At 42.8% G+C, this 20,203-nt stretch overlaps 2 protein-coding genes across 5 annotated transcripts in view; both read left to right on the top strand.

Moving 5' to 3' along the window:
* The window catches only part of magixb (MAGI family member, X-linked b), a 47,570-nt gene extending 39,897 nt beyond the window's left edge, over positions 1-7,673 (top strand). For 2 of the 3 annotated variants that reach the window (XM_005731634.2, XM_005731633.2), the window contains exons 13-17: positions 2,075-2,275; positions 2,372-2,448; positions 2,570-2,716; positions 5,354-5,492; positions 6,405-7,673. In XM_005731634.2, coding sequence (XP_005731691.1) covers positions 2,075-2,275; positions 2,372-2,448; positions 2,570-2,716; positions 5,354-5,492; positions 6,405-7,435 — 1,595 coding nt within the window. In that variant the 3' untranslated portion in view covers positions 7,436-7,673. Of the gene's footprint in view, positions 1-2,074; positions 2,276-2,371; positions 2,449-2,569; positions 2,717-5,353; positions 5,493-5,857; positions 5,946-6,404 lie in introns of all 3 variants that reach the window. The other variant, XM_005731635.1, reaches the window with a different exon arrangement.
* Positions 7,674-12,348: 4,675 nt separating this feature from the next.
* Positions 12,349-20,203, top strand: part of iqsec2b (IQ motif and Sec7 domain ArfGEF 2b) — a 30,225-nt gene continuing 22,370 nt past the window's right edge. For both annotated transcript variants that reach the window (XM_013910503.1, XM_013910505.1), the window contains exon 1: positions 12,349-14,154. In XM_013910503.1, the coding sequence (XP_013765957.1) occupies positions 13,694-14,154 (461 nt within the window). In that variant the 5' untranslated portion in view covers positions 12,349-13,693. The remainder of the gene's footprint in view (positions 14,155-20,203) is intronic.

The raw sequence follows: 20,203 nt of genomic DNA on the forward strand, positions 1-20,203 counted from the left end.
CTGATGAAAGGAAATCTTGTTGTTATTTTAAGCCCAGTCAGGTGTAAAACGGCACAAGACATAATGAGCATTTGTGGGAAAAGGCGATTAGTCCCAGCTCTAATGGTAGTTCGATTGTAGCGGTGATGTTCAGCATTAACTAAATGGCAGAGACACTACCATGTGAGTGATCCTGCTGAAAACCAGCACTCCTCTCTCCCCCCCGGTGTACAACATGTAGTATACATCCGCAGGCTGCTGTAGCGATGTCCACGCTCGCCGCCTCATCTGGGGTCCAGAGAGGGTTTTTTACGGAAGAGGGGGGCTGCTCGACTCCTGAGCGGTAATCAGTGCAGCACGTCAGAGGTTGGCTGGCTGCTGGGCATACCGCAGTGGGATTACTGTGGACAGGAGAACATGGAGAGCCAGAGGAAAAGACACTACGATATAATGCAGTCCGTTCAGATGCATGTGTGTGTAGCTTGTGTGTCTGTTTGTGCATTTGTGGCTGAGTGCATCTGTCCTCATCTTTTTGCATGTGAGTCACTGTGTGTCTGTGTGTGTGTGTGAGATTCTTAACATGTGTCTGTGCATTTCTACAATGCTGCCGTGTGCGTGTGAGCATCGCTGTTGCATGTGTATTCATGTGTTTAGCCACTGTTGATGTATTATGCATGATAAGAAGACTATTTGCAAAGCTGCCTTGGCTTTGATTTGACCTGATTGCTGTTTCCGCCTGGGTCACCCAGATTAGGCCCAGATTGGACTCATGTCTCTGGGCTCTGATTTATAGGCTGAACCTTGTAACTGAATCATGATTCCAATGTGACATGCTCCTCATCTCATACGACATACTCCTACCCCCAAGAATACAATTTTAATCTGTTAACGAAGCATTTCATTTTGCTCTTTAAATCACTCTAAACATGCTATTTCGGTACCAGAGGGACATGGGCAGAACTGAGCGTCATGTACCTCAGCTGAATAACAGTTTCAAAATGTTTATGCTGCCTGATGGGTTACATAAGGCCACTGGCAAGACTCTAGAAGGGCCAGCTGCCACTAAAGCTCCGCATTCCCTCAAAGTGGGGTCAGGGAAAGCCTAATAGGGAGTTTATTAAAACACAAAAAGAGAAATAAGAGATAACAGCAGACAGAAACAGCTGTCCAGCTAAAAATATTTAAGCTTTTTAGTTGGTGCAGGAGATTAAAGGAAGCAAATTTATTGTTAGGCTGCTGAATATTTTTCTCATCAGCCTCAGATTCTGACCATTTTAGCTTAATTGCACGTGATCTCTTCATACAGACAATAAGACAAATGGAGTTCATTATACATGAAGCTAACGGTCCGGTCCTCGCCTTCCACAACACACTTGTGTATTATCTGTAACCTCAGTTTCACACTGTGTCTTATAGCTGATGAGGGTGAGAAGAGTCGTTTTCCCACATCGAGGAGAAAAATATTCGATGGTGCTTGCACGAAAAATAAAAGTACTGCTGTGTGTGTTTTCTAAGCCGGTGGCATACTAATGCACACAAGCTACAGTTTGAGGGGGATCTTAGATGTGCTGAGCATAAGAATCACTGGTGCTGGGTAAACAGATATCTAAAGATCTAAAGTTTGTTGTTATGTGCAGTTTGACAGATTTGGGTTGGAAAAAAGTATTGCTGGAAAGATTGCGTTCCATGACAGTTTATTCTTGAGGGGGAAGATGCATTGTTGGACAGCTGAAAAACTGTTTGCGGCGTGTCAGTGGTTAGAGAGGTAGGTTGATAGATGGGAATATGAGGGAGAAGAGGAGAGTGTTTCAAGGAGATAGTGGGGAAAGGAGGGACTAGGTAGGCTCCTTTGAGGAAGTAATTCATAAAATAGCCTGTCAAGAATGATCCGAAGCTAAATTATAGCTTGTTTTAGGATTTCTGGCACATGCGCTGATGAGCTAAAGCTTCCTGTTTTTATAATTATCTACTTATGACTCCACTTATTACTCTCAGCCTTCAGTTAAGAGGAAACTTTTTAGGCCTGATGGAATCTCGTGTTCCAGCCTCATCTACTTTAATGCGCTAATAACTGTTTTATTCTGTCCTATTTCAGCTGCTTCTCTTCTGCCCCACCGGTTTGTGACGGTCCGTCGTGGCAGTCCTGCGGCAAAGAGCGGTCAGATCCGGCCCGGGGATCGTTTAGAGGCTGTAGAGGGACGCTCGGTGGTGACTCTGCCTCATCGGGAGCTCGCTCAGATACTTCGCCGGGCAGGACATACTCTACGTCTTACCATTGTCCCGCGTTCCAGCACCTGTAGGCATTCACATAAGCATCCAAACATACACATATGCCACAGTGCAAAGCTTGGCTCTTATTTCACAATCAGACCTTAATCACTATCATTTGCAGACTCTGCAAACCTTCCGGAAACTGCTGACTATGACTCTGGTCACAGAAACCGAAAGGGACAGAGGTCACATCCAAAGGTGAGGGAAGCACATTCAATCACGTGTACCTAACGGGCACTGAAATTCCTACATCGATTGTGGCTGTTATTAACTGCCAGTGTATAATATTAACCTAAACCTCTTTATCTGTGTGTCCCAGCGGGACTCCAGGTATTACAGTGTGGATCTGGATCGCGGCCCCTCAGGATTCGGCTTCAGCCTCCGAGGAGGAAGTGAGTACAACATGGGCCTCTACGTTCTGGGACTGATGGAAGGAGGGCCTGCATCACGGAGCCAAAAAATGCAGGCGAGTCTGTTTCCTATGTGCATTTCAGCTTGTTTACACAATATATAATGAATGCATTGAAGTTCTTTGAGTTTTGCTTTTATTTTTTTCAGCAAAATCTCCAGAGTTGTGTAGTCGGGGTTGTGGTTTAATAATCCACGCCGAAACACTCTTCCCTGACCTCAAGGTCAAGGAAAAATGTGAAGGGGAATTCACATTTTTCATGTTTTTCCTAAGTGAGAAATTAGTAAAAGACAACCATAGTGCTTAAAGAATCAGTTTTTACTTATAAAAGGCTGCTAAATTAGCCCAAACTGAACATTGTTGATTTGAGTCTCCTATGTTGAAAAAGAGCCACGTTTTTCCTCACCCTTCTCTGTGTCATGTCTGACGCACTACATGGCAAAAGCAGTGTAAACATGTGTATTTTTCTTCCCCTACTCCCCCACAGTTTTGTTGGAGTCTCTGTCCTCATACCGCACATAACGAAAATGGTCTCTGTGGTCTTCTCTGACTACCGTACTAAACAATAAAACACCTTCTTGCACATTTCCATTGATGGCTATGGTATCTTTTTGAAACCTCTGAAAAACATCCAACAAAATGTTCAAATCTAGTCCCTTCCCTTCCTCCAAGGGTGGTGCCAGCTCAACTTTGCCATTCTCTCAAACGCTGAGCAACAACAGGTATCTGTGCTCACAGTCATTTCTCTTTTCTTCACTGTCAAAAGCAATATGCTTCCTGAAAAGAATTACACAGATGTTTGCTAAATCCAATTTGGGGCTATACTGGGTGGCATCAAATACTGAAGAGCTAATAGAAGCCTTTCAGATGCTAAAATCCAACTTGAACTCCCAGCCCTGGGTCCAGAACCACAGAGGCTCAATTAGGCTCTGCTTTGAGCTATTCTCAAACTAGAGGAAACTCTGCAATGCTTCAGCCGGGCTGATTCATGTCAGCATCATTAAGGAAAATTCTCACAGTGCAAAATGCAGAGGCTGGAAACGTTTCAAACAGATGTCAACCACAACTGAGCTCTCGCAAGAAAGTTGTGATTATTCCATCTGTGTAACATGTCTTTAAAGAGTTCAGACATCTCGAGGCGGGAAAGATGTTTAACAAGCAAAGCCTGTTCAAGAAGCAAAATCCTTCGCATTTCATGTATCGTTTGCAGACCTCTCAAGTGAACATACTCTGATCGTCCCACACATCACAATGCCACACTGCTTGTGAGATTCTATTATGACAAAGTATCTCAGTAAGGACATAATACAATGGAGGCAGCAGTCCAAGCAGCTGGATGCTGGGTTTTTGGCAGAAATGTCCTCTGTTATCCGCAAGTCTGTTATTTGTCGCAAGTTACGTGGGAGAAGACTAGAGGATGGCATCAATGTGTTTAAATCCTGGACAATTATTAATGTACATGTTCTCCGAGAGGTGGGAGTGCTGACAGCAAGCATTGGACAGTACTCGTTACCTGGATGTCAACCAGAGCTGTGCACATCGAGCTGATTGAATTAATCAGCTCAGCGGTCATCAAAACGCCGTCACGCAACGACCACCATTTTTGCAAAGTGAAGGTGAAGATTATAAAGGAAAGAACTTTCAGGTTATTTTTTTATTTAATTGTAGGACAGAATTATCTGTTTTTCTTTCAGAAAGGATGATCCAGTGTATCCTGTGCTAGAAGATGAAATAAATTAAGCAACTTTGCTTTGCTAGTACAGCAGCCATTCCCAAGTAAACACTGCAAAGACTGTGGCCAATTTCCAGATCTGCAAACCTGTAATCAAACCTGTAATAACACAAGCCTGCGATGAAAGATTTTCTCACTCAGTCTTGTTGAGATTTATTCTCCATTGACAGTCAATTTTGTAAACTGTAATTCTGTACATTCGAAAATTGAAAAATGAAGGTTCTTTGTTTGTTTTTAAAATTTTGAGCTACTTATTGTGTTTCCATAGTGTAGTAACTCTCAGATTCGCCTAAAAATGTGAAAAGCTCTCCCGGTTCAAAAGCTCAGGGAGGCTTGTGGTGTAAAATCTGTAAAAGGTAAATATGTGGCAAAACTAAAGAGAGAAGAGAAGCAGCCAAAAGTACCTGCCTGCCTGCCACTCCTATTCATAACAGCCTCACAGATACTTCTAGCCCATATCACTCAGAACCAGTTAAACTATTATTCCTACTACATACTTCTAAATAGAAACCATATAAAACATGTGCGTGTAATCTTTTCTGTTAGCTAAAATGTGTTTGGATGATATTTCCTGAAAAGTCTGAAGGGGAAGCCTTGACATTAAAGTCTATATGACTAAAAGAGTTTGCATGTTCTCCCCATGTCTGGGTGGGTTCTCTCTGGATACTCTGGCTTCTTCCCGCAGTCCAAAGACATGCAGTGTGTACCCCACCTCTCATCCTATGGTAGGTGGGTTAGGCTCCATCCCCCCGGCGACTGTAATGAGGATAAGTGGAAAAGAATGGATGGATGACTTTTAAGTACTTATCAATGGAATTACGAAATTATTATATGAGAAACATTTAAGACATTTAACATTAACATTTAATAGTTGCAAATAAAGGCTAAAAATTTCAGACTCTGGTGATTAAAATGATTGAGCTCCAGTTTGTAAAGCGGTGAAATGATGTGTGTGGCTACAGGTGAGCGATCAGCTTGTGGAGATAAACGGGAACAGTACAGCCGGGATGACCCACAGCCAGGCCGTCGAGCAGATCCGCAGAGGAGGCCACCGCATCCACCTGGTCCTCAAGAGAGGAAATGGCTATGTGCCTGATTATGGTAAGGCAGCGTGGGAACATTTTAATTTTAAGAGTGGCAATACATGATAGCAAAAGAGAAATTTGAGAGTGAAACATGGGCAACCTCATAGCTTTTGCATGTTATATGTCTGCTATGGGTGTGTTTCCTGTTTTTCTATGGGACTGATTCTAACTAAAATGCTCTCTACTTTTTTAACATTTTCTCTTCTGGTGTTTCCCACCTTGTAACCCATCACATCTGTGTTTCATTTGACCTTGTTTGCTTTTAACACTCCCACACCACATTTCTCATTTGTCTGTGTTGGTTTTTCTTCCAAACACTGCTCTTCTTTCTGCTCCACTCCTTTGTTTCCTTTCCATCCCCTTTCTCTCTCTTTCTCTCAGTGGAGCTCTCCAGCTTGTCTCTATGCATGACCAACTCCAAGCTAGGCGAGCCTTGCTTCTATGTCATTGGACGGACAGAGAATACGCGGTTGGTAATGGTTCCTGTTAGTTCTCCCATTTTCTGTCTCTCTACATCTCTCTACCAAACCAGCATCGCTGTCTTCATTAAGTAAACGACAGTACTTGGACTTGATTAGCAATTAACATTGTAGCAGAGTACAACATTATGCTTTATGTCTCTCAAACCTATGCTGAAGCAGTAATTGGACAGCTTGTAATCTGTCCATACACTGAACAGTTAAACAAAGAAAATGGCCTGATTGCATAACCATAGTGTGTTGTATTGCTAATGAAAGTTTCACTAAAATAGAAAAGCAGCTGTTATTACACAAGCTGACCTAAGGCACCTTTCTGGATTTCAGAAGTCTTTAATAACAGATTACATAATTCTCTTTACCATAGATGCTGTTATTCCTCTTTAACTGCCTGCTCAGTCTATATCTTTTGTCTCTGCCCACCACCCTAACCCTACACAATGTCTGTCCAGGCCATGAGCACCAAATCACCTCCTCCCCCCTCCTGCATCACCCCAAGAAGCAGGGTTTGGCTGCAGTAAACTCCACCGGACGGAGGGGGCGCAGTTCACAAGAGAAGAGGAGAAGCAGGTCAAGGGGAGGCGAGAGGGATAAAGGGACGGGAAGGAGAAGTAGAAGGAGAAGAAGACATGTCTCAGGTGAAGGACAACGCTTGCGTTTACAAAGCCCCATGTCTGATCAGACAGAGAGGTTGAGGAGAGCCAGGGACAGGAGGAGGAGGAGAGAAAAAGCTTCTCAGAGTTTACCTAGAGATGCCCTAAGGAACTATGATGATAGTGACACGGAAACGAGGGCAGAGAGGGGAAGGAAAAGAGGAAAAGGCAGGAGCAGAGAGAGGAAAAGCAGGAGCGAAGAGAGGGAGAGGATGTTAGAGAAAGAAGAGTTTATGAATCGGGACAAGCTGATGAGGGTGGGAGAAAGGAGGAAGGAGGTGGTGGAAACGTTTGAAAGTGAGAGCGAAGACGGTGACAGGGAAGTCATTTTACCAATTCCAAGTCTTACCCAAAGGCTTCCCAGGCCCAAAGAAATCTGGGAGGAGGAGAGCGATGACGACTGGGGTATGGCAGCAGAGTACAGAGAACTGAGGAAAGAAGAGAAGCCAGAGACTGAGTGGGAGAGGTCCTGGGGTGATGACAGCAGAAAAAGTAAAGACACAGGGCTGAATCGGTATGAAAAAGAGGACAATGATGAACAGAGCAGCAGCGTCAAGCGGCCTTTACGAAGCGTGGGTGTGATTGATCCGGAGTCACAGAGAAAGCCCTTCTCCTTCCTCGCTTCCACACTGTCCATAGATCAGTTGGGGGATGATGAGTCAGACTCTGAAGGCAGCCACTCTGATGGAAGTGTGTCCGCTGCCAGTATCTCAACTCTTTCTTTGGTCACAACACAGCCAGGTCCTTGGTTCATGCCCAGCCAGCAGAGACTGACTCAGGTCATGAAGGAGAACAGGCAGGCGGACAGGGTGTGGGGGAAGAAGAAATGATTTCTCTTGACTTTTAACAGGAAACTGAGCAACCATTGTAACAGATTCTGTCAGATTCACACTGTTAGACCTCTACTTGTTTTCTGCAGCTACCCCCACTACCAACTTCTTTTCTCTGAGTCACTTTGATATTTAAAGTAGTATGAAGTCATATTCTTTGTGCCTTTTTACAGCTGGTCTCTGGCTGTTAATATTTTAACTTGTAAATGACACCAACAAAACAAGATTATCCCTCTCCCAACAGTGTCATTGTCTTTTTTTTCCCTCCCCTTCGGCACTGTTGCCCTACTTAAGTTGCACTTTCGTCTTTTCTCACCTACCAGTGATTCGCACTACATTAGCAGTGTCCTCTCTCAAAGGGACAGTTCACCCTAAAATCAATTTTGGTATTTATTTCCTCCGGTTTGTAGTGCTTTTTGTCCATCTAGATTATTTTAGTGATATCTATTTCTGGTTGGTCTTCTTTTAAATGTGTATATATAGAACTAAATGGCACTTGTGTTTTTGAAAAACTCAGCAGCAGGGTCTCTTTTGAGAAATCGATACCCAGCTACTAAGAAAGAAAATGTTGGTGTAAGCAGTTTTCATGTAGGAAATGTTTTCTTTCTACAGTGCTGCACTAACCAACCATATCACTGTGTAGAAGGAGCGAGCATCTACCTGTAACAAGAAGCTTGTCCATGTGACGGAGTGCAAATGTTAAATTGTATCCCCCTTCACTTGAGTTTTTAGTGTTAGGTAGCTACATTTTTCTTTTGCGTGGTAGATGTAGTTCAGTAGAAGCAAAGTAGTTTCAAGTTCTTGAATAATCAAGCTTAAAAACCTCTTAGTATCGTTTTATTCCAACAAAGCACTACGCTGTTAGATTGCAGGATTACTTGTGGTTCTTCTAAAAGTAGAATGGGAGGCACTTTTTCACTTCTTTCCACCATCACCAGCTGCTTGCTCATAGAGGATCACCAGATTTCTTTCTTAGTATTGTGAGCATCTCAGCTTACAGCGCCTTGAGGCATTTGTTGTTATGGATTCTGGAAACAGACACTGCTGCTGATTTATCAGCATAAATAGCACTGCAGGCCAGAGGAAAAACAATACATTTGATTTTCAGTCAAGCTGTCCCTTTAAGTATCCCCTACTGTTTAAACACAACATAGAAATTCACTTATACCTCATGAAGATATTGAGCAATAATAATGCAATCAGTAATCCATATCCACTGCGCCGCATCTATCTGGCCTGAGAGGAGTCAGTGTTTGTACAGCATCCTCTTTGTGTTGCCTCAACTTGTAATCTTGTTCTATATTTGATTGTGATAATGCAAATCCCTTTTAAAAGCCAACGGTATATTCTGTAAATATCTGTAGACAACAGAAAGCACTGTAAATACTATACTAAATGGAACTGGATTTATATTGAAATATATATTATAATATGTCTAAACATTTGAATATATGCAGTATATATCTAGATATTACAAACAACAGCTAACTATTCATATTATTTATTATTGTGTGATGACAAATAATGTGAGAACTAGCTTTTGTGAAGGCTAAAAATGTAAACAGACTAAGAACTATATTGTAGCCGTCCTATTTATACATGAATGTTTTGTATTATGCTGCTTGGGTGTGGATTAGAATGCTCTGTGTCGTACCCTACTTCAGAAGTCAGCAAAAGATGCCAAAATATGCATCAGGTGCGTGCATATTTCAAGTACTGTTAAATATTGTGTATGTGGGGTCAGTACAAAACCACTATCTAGATTCTAAAGAGTGCTGTGCCCATCGTGCCACGTACAGTTGCCTTGGTAACATAAACCACTTTATCCTAACCACTGATTTTTCTTACTGTGAAAACCTTTGCTCTGAGGTCTCTCATACTAGAAGTGTGTGGGCTGTTTAGTAATTTAAGTCATGCCAAAAAAAGGCCCCACAAAAATATATTAAAAAAAAAAAAATCTGCAGAATCTGAGCTCGGTGTTGCATCTGAGGTGACAAATTAGCACATCGTTTTCTTTTGCTCTCTTTCTTTTTTTTTTTTATATTCTGTTGAAGGGGAAAAAACAGAAGCCAAGTTGAATGGATACTGTGAGATGTTATTTTTCTATGAAATTATCTTTTTTGATATACTCAGGTTTTCTTGATAAGCCATTAGGAGGAAAAGCTACAGTCACTTCACGCCATTTTCGTAAACACACACAATGGATTAATGTTATTTAAATGTTAAAGCAATATTACGTTGGTTCTCTACGGTGGCATTTGGAGACACAGACTGTTACAGCTGTTATTTGTTAGCACTCCATAATCATTTAAAGGTTGATGCCATAAGTGACGTCATTCCTCCATTTGTACCCAGAGGAACAAAGCAGAGAAATAAAAAGCGTGGTGTTCCCTGTCTGTTTGCAGAAAGACATTACAGCAGCCAAACGGACATACTGTATTCTCCATCCAACGGCCATACAGTGTTGCTAGGTAGCCTATATATAAGACCTTTTTATATATATATATAAATGTTTGCCAATATTCTTTTTTTTTTTCATTTCCTAAGTATGGCTGAACTGTAAACACACTAATAAAAGTGCAAATAAACTGCTGAACCAATTTCCTCTGTGGTCATCATGGTGTTCCTTTCATCGGTCCACATAATGGACAGCAGATGGCAGCAAAAACATAGACAGCAGTATATTTATGTGAAGTGGGATTTCACAAGATGAAGGTGTGTGTGTGAATGAGAGAGAAGGGGAAATGCAGCCTGATACTCAGATGCAATATGTAGGTGAGATGTCTGTTAATAAATCAGATGTAAGCTCTTTAACTAGTGGTGAATGAGAGCCACAAAGAGGCTGAAATCTCAGCATTTCCAGCAGATCAATCATTCATCTAGCCTTGCTAGAGCATGCATTTTGCATACAGCCTCACTCCTCAGTGGAGTATTAACTGTACAGTGAGGCAACCTCACCTGTCCAAGCTGCTGTGCAGGGAGAGAAGCGGGTGAATTTACAGAGTCTTAGCGTAGATATGAGCACTTAAGCACTGACACTAAAAATAACAGCGCTCTGAGGCCTGTCTTTCTCTCGTGTTGTCCTAAGCCGCATCCTTCTGTTCAAATCAGCTCAGATGCAAAATGGAAAAAAGAAAAGGAAAAAAACGACAGTAATAACAGCGCTGCTTTCACTTCAGCTGCAGGAGATTGTCTTATAGAAGTGGATTAAATCACGACTTCAAATATAGCAATTTCAATGTTATAACAGGGAGTTATTTGACACGACAGGGGCAATGTTTCACCTGCAATGTGTTGCAGTGCACTGTATTGTTTTCGTACCTGAACACCACGGATTCAGGCGCTCAACAGGGTTCCTGGAATGCGTAAAGCTACAAAGACAGAAAATGAGATTCTCGCAGTATTTTCAATATAAAATGTCTTCTTTGCGCTCCTTTGTTGAAAGCTGCATTCCTAAATTCACTATCTGACAAATGTAATAGGACCTGTGAGATCTGAGGAAAAAATTGAATGCCGTTTTCTTTGTGCTGCACAGTGTGGAGGTATGAATAAAGGTGTCACTTTTGGATGAAATGGGTCGTTAATATGCTGAAATATCCTGGTTTAGAGGTAATTAATTAGCTCTTAAGTTGCGCGCGTTTGTCTCAGAAGACTGTGAAATAATGACCAAGAATGACAGACGTATTATTTACCAGCTAGACTAGTCATTCAGATTCCTGCAGAAAACTATTAACCGACCCAAAGAAAATGTCTTTCTCTATCTACTGCAAAGAAAGAAAACCTTTTTGAAGGCATGTGCATAATAGAAATTTGAAAGCAGCGCTCAATCATTACAGTATAACATGGTGCTGGTCTGTGTGAAGGATGTCAGATTCTCATGTCACCCTCGTAAAATTGCTTTTTACAGTTTGATCGGAAACAAACACGGATGTCATTTTATAGGCCACCGGCAGTGCTCCTCCTCATTTTCCTCAACCAAAGGAGCAGATACTGGTCCTTCTGCTGCGTTAAAGTCCTTCTACGTCCAGCTCTCCTCATAGAATCAGAGAATTCCTGATTATCTCTTCCACAGTCTTGAGACTTAACTTAAGCTCTCCTAAGAGTGATAGCTGAAATCAGTCTTGTCCAGTAATTTAAAGTATTTTTTTGTATTTTTTTTTCTGTATTTATTTATTTCTATATTTATTTTGTATGTATTTTGTGCAACTTTGTTTTGTCTCATTTATACCTAAAATATTGTCTTTGTTTTCTTAGAAGACACAATAAACAGTTTTAATGTGTTTTTGTGGATATTTTGTTGACTCCATTTACATATAGGAGATTTTCACATTCACAGTCAAATCCGTCAGGAGGGACGAAGACAGAGGAATGTGCTGTGACCACCGCAAAATCTTTTCGCTTTTTGGGGGTTTGGCCTCAGCAGTGCACCTTTGGCACTTTCATTACCATTACGGCAGGTGACATATATCCATAATGGATCCATAATATACTTCATAAGTGGACAGTTTGAAATCCATCAAGTTTAACTGACTGTGTGATGCGTTAATTTTTCTTTTATATTTTTTAAGCAAAAGATAAACTTTCAGTTTACACTGTTTGGTAGCTCAACCTTTAATATATTTTTAATCAGTGCTCATTAGTTGTGGAAGTTGTGGAAATATTTAGCCATTGCACCGACTGTGGCATTTGTTTGTTGTGATCTTGTATGAAAATCAGCGCTCTGTAGCTTATACACTCAGGGCACCTTAATTTATTAATTTGCGCCTTTTTTAATAATTCGTGTTTGTTTTTGCCCACAAATCAACTGACTTTCACCCCAAGTCAGTACTTCATTCTCGACAGTTCGTCCTTTATTTTGAAAACCTTGCCCGGAAGTTACTTCCTTATTTTCGCCCGCTTGTCTGTGATGCGCTCCAGAGGAAAAGGCGCACGCAACGCTGCGGTTCAGACGCTCAAGGAGCGAAATCCTCTCTGTTTCTGCGCCACCTCACAGGAGACTCAGCGCTACTCTCCTGCATGGATTACCGACCTGCTGCCACTGAGAGTCAGATAAGTAGGAAAGGACGCTCCCTGTTCTTTTCGACCAATTTCAGATTTTTTTTACGCCAGCGGCAAAAACAAAAGTACAGTTTTAAGATTAGAAACAGTCATTAAGACTTTAGGACCTCAGAATCTTGCGGTTAGGTTTTAGCCTTTAAGAGGTGACAAGTTTTATCTTGAAGATCAGTATTTATGAGTGCATGACGAGGAGGTAAAGTGCATTTTTCTTGGATGAAAAGGCGAGACAGATACTGGGATCTAGTTTGATTTTTTGTTTTGTTGTGTTTTTTGTTTTGTTTCGTCTTTTAATAACGGGATGTAGTTTTGGCGAACCAAAGAGGAGGATTCGGACTTCAAGAATGAACTTCATAAACCACCTCTACTCACTCTCTGTGCTTTAAAGACACATCAAATCATGGGTTGAAAGCGACGATGACAGACTGCGGGGATATTCAACGTGGGAAGGAGCAGATTTTTCTGTGTTATGTAATGATTGACAGCGCCTGATAATTAGTGGTAGATCAAAACTAGCGTATCCCCCCTCTCCCCCACCCCCTTTCCCCCTGTATATCGATGAAAACATAAAGTGTTGTTTTTTTTTTTAAATTAACCAAAAGCTGGTGCCAGAGCTTTTAAAGTTAACGAGCAGTGTATGTCACAGGTCAGTGGATAAATTCATATTCTACTTATTCTTTTTCTCTATCAATCATCGAAGCAAGTTCATTATCCAACTCTGAAAAGCTTAAATTACACCAGACTTATGTGTGTCACTCTCTCCGCCTGGAAGTCTGTTTTTAAACATTTTATTTAGTAAATTAACATTAATCATGACACCCCAAACTCTTTACCTGCTACGTGTCGATTTCAAAATGCCTGGGACTTCACGAACTCGGACACTCAACAGTGCCATGAACTTTTTTTTTAACTTTAAATTCTCTTCTTGGCTTTGTGACGTTTTCTATGGCTACTAAGATGTTATAATGGTAAATTTTGCCCTCATGTTTGGGGATATGTAGTCGCTATGACATTCTCAATATCTTAATATCTGTGAGTTCCTGTTTCTGAACATCTGAAGCCTATAGTTAATCTTCACCACAGCCTTTCTTGGTCCCTCCCTCCCCCCAACTCATCAGGGCTGGTGGGGAGGGTGGATCTCAGCCCCACGGGGTAGAACCTGTGGCTGGTGGTGGTCGTACCCTGAGAGGAAGGGCTCCCACCATGGATACCAGCCCAGAGAGCCCAAACCGGGCAGTGGAGTACCTCCTGGAGCTCAACAACATCATTGAGAGCCAGGCCAAGCTCCTGGAGACGCAGCGCAGGCGCATCGAGGAACTGGAGGGCCAGCTAGACCGGGTCAGCCAAGAGAACCAGGACCTGAGGCAGGAACGCAGCCCGCGTACCCCTGGAACGGACACCCCCGAGCAAAACTACAACCACAACCAGCCCCTGTCCCTGCCCATCCATCATGGCAGCGGTGCTGGTGGCAGCGGTGGCAGTGGGAATGGTAGCACCTCAACAACTCAGGTGATATCCGGATCAGCTACAACTCCAGCGCCCGGCAGGGAGAGGAGGACCCACACCAGGCTGACGCGAGGTCTCTCCTGCGGCTCCTCCACCACAGACCGGCTTGAACGCACTGACAGCACAGACACCAACACCAGTTCCACCTTGCGCCGAAAGTAAGTTCACCTCGAATATCTGCTGGCTTTATCTTCCGTCTGTAATGAATGTCAATAATCTTGTCCAAGTGGCTCTAAATTATAGTAATGACCACATTCTGCATGATAGCTACGTGTGGCAGAACATTCATAGGCCAACATGATGACAGGCTGTACGAAGCATCAGATAATCCTCGCAGTAATGGGACTGAACCTAAGATGAAATGTGTTAATACACCACCATGAGGAAATATGCTAAGTGCTGGAGGATTATGAGTGGAGTGATAAGTGGTCAAGGTGTGTATTTCATCATGCTGTGTATGATTCTGCCTGCAGAGAGGATGATTTGTGCACTGATCTCCATCTTAAATGTGAATCCTGTAGGAGTTGCATAGTAGTATGCTGAGGAAAACATGGGCCCAGGCAGGAGAGTCTTATTTTTTCATAAAGATCTGAACTTTCTAGGCAAGAGAAGCATTTCTGGATGAAAATCTACCCACTGTTTGCTCAAAGTGTGTTTTTCTTTTCTTCCTCGCTCTGAACTGTCGGCTGCTTGGTCTCGAAGAGAGTTTTTTCCCCCCCAAACTCAAGGCTGACCTGAAGTTAGAGTGCTCCAAAACACAGCTTTGGCAAACAGCAAGTGCATCTGTCCTTGCTTTTACTTAACCACGCACACACCCGCACACACACACATGCAGATAGAGTCAGCTTTTGTTCTGGAAGCATTAAGCTTTGTGAGTAGGCAGCAATTCATGTGAAAAAGCTCACTGTGAAATAAATTGTTGCAGTCTTGGTAACAGAAGCCGTTTGTTCTTGTGCATATGTATTTCTCAACACGCAATCATCTTAGCAGTTATTACTGGATTTCGCTCACTGTCTGAGTTGTTATGGTCCCAATCCTCTTATCAATGAGTGACTCAGATTTGACTAAATCCCTTATCGATTAGAGTTGTCTCTGGTCCCTTCTCCTCATCCCTAGGGGCGACTTAGTCATTAGACAGAAGCACATATTAGTTATTTATGTGGGTGTTAAATGCAGTGATGAATTGCAAATGTAGATCTTGCTGATTCTCCCTTGTTAATTGCCTGTAGCCATTGTAGCTGACTTTGGATCCAGGATCAGACAAGCGTATCATATGAAGTGCCACATTTAATAAATAGCCACCCGCACAGCAGAGCCATATTGTGCTTGTCTGGCTGTGACTCAGTCTAGCCCAAAACTGGCCTATTAGCTTAGGTCAGCGACAATACGCTCTGCTCTGATAGTGGATCAGATACAAACATGAATTTCTCTATCGTCAGTGCTTGTGACACGCTAAATATGGCTCGGATCAGAGGGAGAGACAGAAGGAAGATGTGGGAGAGGAAGGGGGAGAGGAAAAGGGATGACAAGGGGGAGGAAAGTGACTGAGCGACCTTACTCAGCATGCCTCAGTCTAAAAGAGAAAAAGGTGGAACACACACACTGATTTGCCATCTGTCAACGGGAGTGTGTATAAGAGGGAGGGAGAGATGAAAAGGGGAGTCTGGGCAAGGGAAGGCAAGGCTCTGAGAGCTGCCTTTGTTTATGTCCAATTAGTTTTTGGTCCTCCAGCAGGAGCCCTCCTCTCTTCCCTGTGTCTCTGTGTGGGTCACATAACCCACAATTTTGATCTCAGACAAAGAAACTGAATAAACTAATCCCCCACCCGCCTCCACTTCTATTAGCCATGCGTGCAAGAAATGCATCAAAACAAAGTCCTCTCCTCTTCTTCCTCCTAGCGGCACATCATAAACAGCTGTCCCAAATGCAACCCTGTTTCATCCTTTTCCTGCTGTTAATGGCAGTGTGAACAATGTGAGTCTGAGGCCTTGGGGTGAAGTGATGTTTGACGTGAAGTCCCTTCTCCAAGAAGGGTTGAGGGCACTGCCACAGCTCGCTGTGCGGCGGTTATTTTGGGAGACTTCTGCAAATGTATTTCGTATTACCCTCCGCATGTATGTGTATGCGAACAAGTGCGTGTTTATACAGTACACGTGCTAGTGTAAGTGCACAAAAATGTGTGAAAGAGGGAGGAAGACAGACAATTAGTGTGACTGGAGTATAATTACCACTGGCCCAGAGGTGACAACTGCTGCTGTGCATGTGTGTGTCTCCTCGGTGTGTCTTTCCTGCGAGTGTGTATGCCCGCTTTGCAGGACATCACCTGGGATGTCCTTTATTATAAAGCTGATGCGACCCTGGTGCTGACAATAGAGCCTGTCATGTCGTGAAGATGTGGCAGTTCATTGTGTGGGTGAGAGATTGTGTCCTTGTTTATGTGCTACATGGATGTAAGTTTGCTCAAACAGCTCATAGGATGACAGGCAGGAGGTCTTGGTGACAACCCCAGTAGTGCTCATACTCAGAGCAGTTTTATTATGTAATGGCAAAAAAAAAAAAAGAAAAGATCTGCGCTAGCTTTCTTCTCTTCACTCCACTTTGACTGTCACACTGGGCGAATTCAGAAGCTCCAAAGAGCCCCGTGAAGGTGCTCGAGTCTCCGTGCGTCTCTTTATTCCATCATCCCTCCATCTATCTCCCCTCTCCACACATGCCATCGACGGCATGTTCACTGCTCCCTCGGAAATTGACATTAATTCCTCTGGGAGAATATGGAGAACGATAATGGCCTTTCATTTCAGAAGGAGCTCAATTTTGCTAATTTTACGTAGCTCTACTACACATAAGCCATCCCCTTTTCACAACCCCCACTCCACCCCTTCTCTCACTCTTCGTTTCTAACTCTCTCTCTCTCACATACCCACGTACATACACTCACTCTCTCCCCCTCGCTGTTTCTGTTTCCCACTGCTGCAGATATGACTCAGAGAAGCAGCAGAAATTACTTTTGTGCTGTTCTCCTTCTCTTCCCCTCTGTGCTCATCTGCCTTTTTTCCCTTGCCTTTAACTGAAGCACGGTTATTGTTCCTGATTGAATTTTCATTCTTGAGGCTAAAATCAAGCTCATAATGTGTATTCATTTTAGCCTTTTGGCTTAAATTTTACATCCTATGATAACAAAGATAGCACAGATACAACTGGCCCCGGGCAAATGTGTGGGTAAGCTCGGCTGAGCCTGTACTGACCTTCTCGAAACATGCTGTGTGAAGTGATGGGAGGTAATCTATTCTCTCTGGATCTGGCATGACTTTCTAGAAAAATAATACAGTGAAGCTGCAGCTGTTTATGCTGTTTATCTCACAAGAACCCAATCGTAGACCTGTTAATATTTTTGGTTTCGGGACTGAATAATGTTGCGGGGAATTAAAATATCGTAATGGTGCTAATGATTACAGTGATAGAGTTTAGCTTGATGTAAATTTAAATGATGGATGTGTGTGTGCGTGTGTATGTGGGAGGCAACTGTATGTGGGTGGTGTTTGTTGCCTTCTACTTGCCATTTCTGAGTGCAGTGAGTGTTCATGGCTGCATACATGCACGCGAAGAAAAAGTCATAGTTTTGTTCATTTATATTTAGCTATGCATGAGTCTGGATTCATGAAAATGCATGTTTTGTTTTAAATATCACCAGACCAATTAGAAACACGCACCTGTGCTTCATCTCTGGTGTAGACTGACCGCTGAACCTGCCTCTTTCTGCATATATTCTATATAATTAAGATGAAACACACAGATTTAGCTTCTGTTTTTGTTATCGGGGTAGAGATTATATGGAAACGCTGATGGATTCACAGGTTTGATGAGGCAGTTATCTTCACATGTTATAGATAGGCTTTATGACAGAATGAAAATGATAAAATTATAGCTGTAATATGTTAAAGTGAATTGTCTCAAGTAGTATGTTGTTGTGCTTCTAGGCACAAACCCATGCCGCTTTCATTCAAACAACATCCCTTCCCAGTTTCATTCCTCTTATAGCTGCATGTGTCATCAGACCCGACTTTCTTGAAATGGCGAGGAGACAAATAAGCAGCTGTGATATAAAGATTTCCACAGGAAGTGAAATGTGCATGCGAGTTGCTGTGGAAACTGTAAAGCTGTCCTCAAGACAGTTGCGATATTGCATTCCTGTCCCTCCCTCCCTCCTGCTCCCCTCACCTGTATCTTGATCCTGACATACCCTCCTCCCTTTTCCGTCCTCGTGTGTTTGGAGCAGCCACCATTGCTTTGTTTACTGAGGGCAGCTGTGTGCAGATTGCATCTTAACAGCATCAAGTGTACTGTAAATTAGCGCAGAGATTATGGGTCTTGCTTGGTCATTAGTGAGGAGGACAGAGTGCTAAGCTGCTGTCCAGTCATCACTGGGGATCTAATTATGAACCCCTCGCTATAGTATCAAGAGTTTTGCTCATCATCACTCTTTCTATCATTTAAACTGGAGCTTGTTTCGCTAAGATTAATTAGACTGGTCGGTAAGGGTAGTAAGAAGTTAGAAAGTTAGAAAGTTTTACAAAAATGAAGACTTAACTCAATTTAAGACAAAAAACAATTTGATCCTTACCTCCCATTTTTGCTATTGTAACAATAAGCAATGCCTCCATTTAACAGTAGCATTTAAAATAATAACGGAGAGAAAAGAACATGGCTCATAGTTTGCTAAGAATAATAAACATTGAAAGCACTAGTTTATTATGAAGCCAGTGTCATACAGAGATTAGTCAACTTTGATTGGATTGATTGATTTTGATTTAGGACTTCAGCTGAATCCACTGGGAAAGAGATTGAATTATAAGGTCTTCCCATGTTTTCCGCCTGTTTCTCCCAGGGTCACTCAGTTGGACATTTTATTTATTTATTTATTTATTTATTTAACTTTATTTACTCATAATTCCCTGTGCCATGCTGCTACTTGAGGTAGTCAAGGTCTGAAGTGCTTTGTGCAGTGGAGGAATTCAGACATTTATCCTAAGTCGGCCTATTTGATCTAATCTGTAGTCAAAATCGCCTCCAATCTGCACGTACTGCCCCCGGACTCAGCATCTGACCAACAGAGGCGTGATTCCCAAGTCTTTTCTCGGCCACGACTTTAAGCATTGTCTTCCCCCTCGTTCAGATGCAGATAAGTGGCACTTTTGAGGCGGGATGTTTGTCAAACACTCATGCACACGTTCTGCGGAGCCGAATAAGGGAGACTGGTTACCGTGGGAACGCTGTGAGCTCTTCTGTGAAGAACTCTGTGGGCGAGAGACACAGAATAGAGAGAGATACAGAGAAGTGAAGAGAGGGTAGGAGTGGGAGCAGGAGCAGGGCGAAAGACAGAAGCGGGATTGAATGACGACTTGATGGAGATGCGGGAGACATATTGAAGACAGATGAGTGCCGCCACATGTTTTCATCGCGCGGTGCATGTTGTTTCACTGGAAAGTTGGGATGCGGTTTCTTTGGATACTCTGGATAATAAGAATATCCCTTTTCGGTGATCTGCTGTGATATCAGTTTCTTGAATTACTCCTTCTCCGTCTCCCACATCACATTCAAATGAAGCCTAATTTTTCTTCATTTGGATGAATCATATCCAGTTATAATCAAGAGCGTGCGCGCACACACACACAGACACAGACACCTGTGCACAAGTGCTCACACGTGCACTCAGACTCACAGGGTACAGCAGGTGCCTGGTATGTGTATTTGAATCGTAACTGTAACTATGCCCCTCCTTGTCAGTGCTTTTGCCTGGCACTTAACGCCAGACGCCCACACAGGCAGTCCGCCCTGTTGCCAAGCAGCAGGAGACTCAAGCTTGCGGTGGAAAACCGGGGGGAGGGGGGGGTTGGTTGTGGAAGAACTGGTGGAAGATGGTGCTGGTGGTGGGGATAAAAACACACTCTACTTGAAGCTACATCAAAAATCTCTGTTTGTCAGCAGGAGTGAGCCAGGTCAGGCTGGAGGTGGGATGACGCAGTACGCTCCCACACGCTTATTTCATAGACAATGGTGAAGAAAAAGAAGAAAAAAAAAAAAGGTGAAAGCACAGTTTGAAGTGGCTCGCACCATTAAATCAGGCGAATGGATTTTCACATTAAAACTCTGGAAAGCCACACAGATGTAAATGGTAGTGCTCTCTGACCTGTGGGCTGCTTTGTAAGA

The sequence above is a fragment of the Pundamilia nyererei genome, unplaced genomic scaffold, assembly GCF_000239375.1.
Source record: "Pundamilia nyererei isolate P.nyererei 1_Seehausen unplaced genomic scaffold, PunNye1.0 scaffold00044, whole genome shotgun sequence".
In the NCBI taxonomy this organism is placed as follows: Eukaryota; Metazoa; Chordata; class Actinopteri; order Cichliformes; family Cichlidae; genus Pundamilia; species Pundamilia nyererei.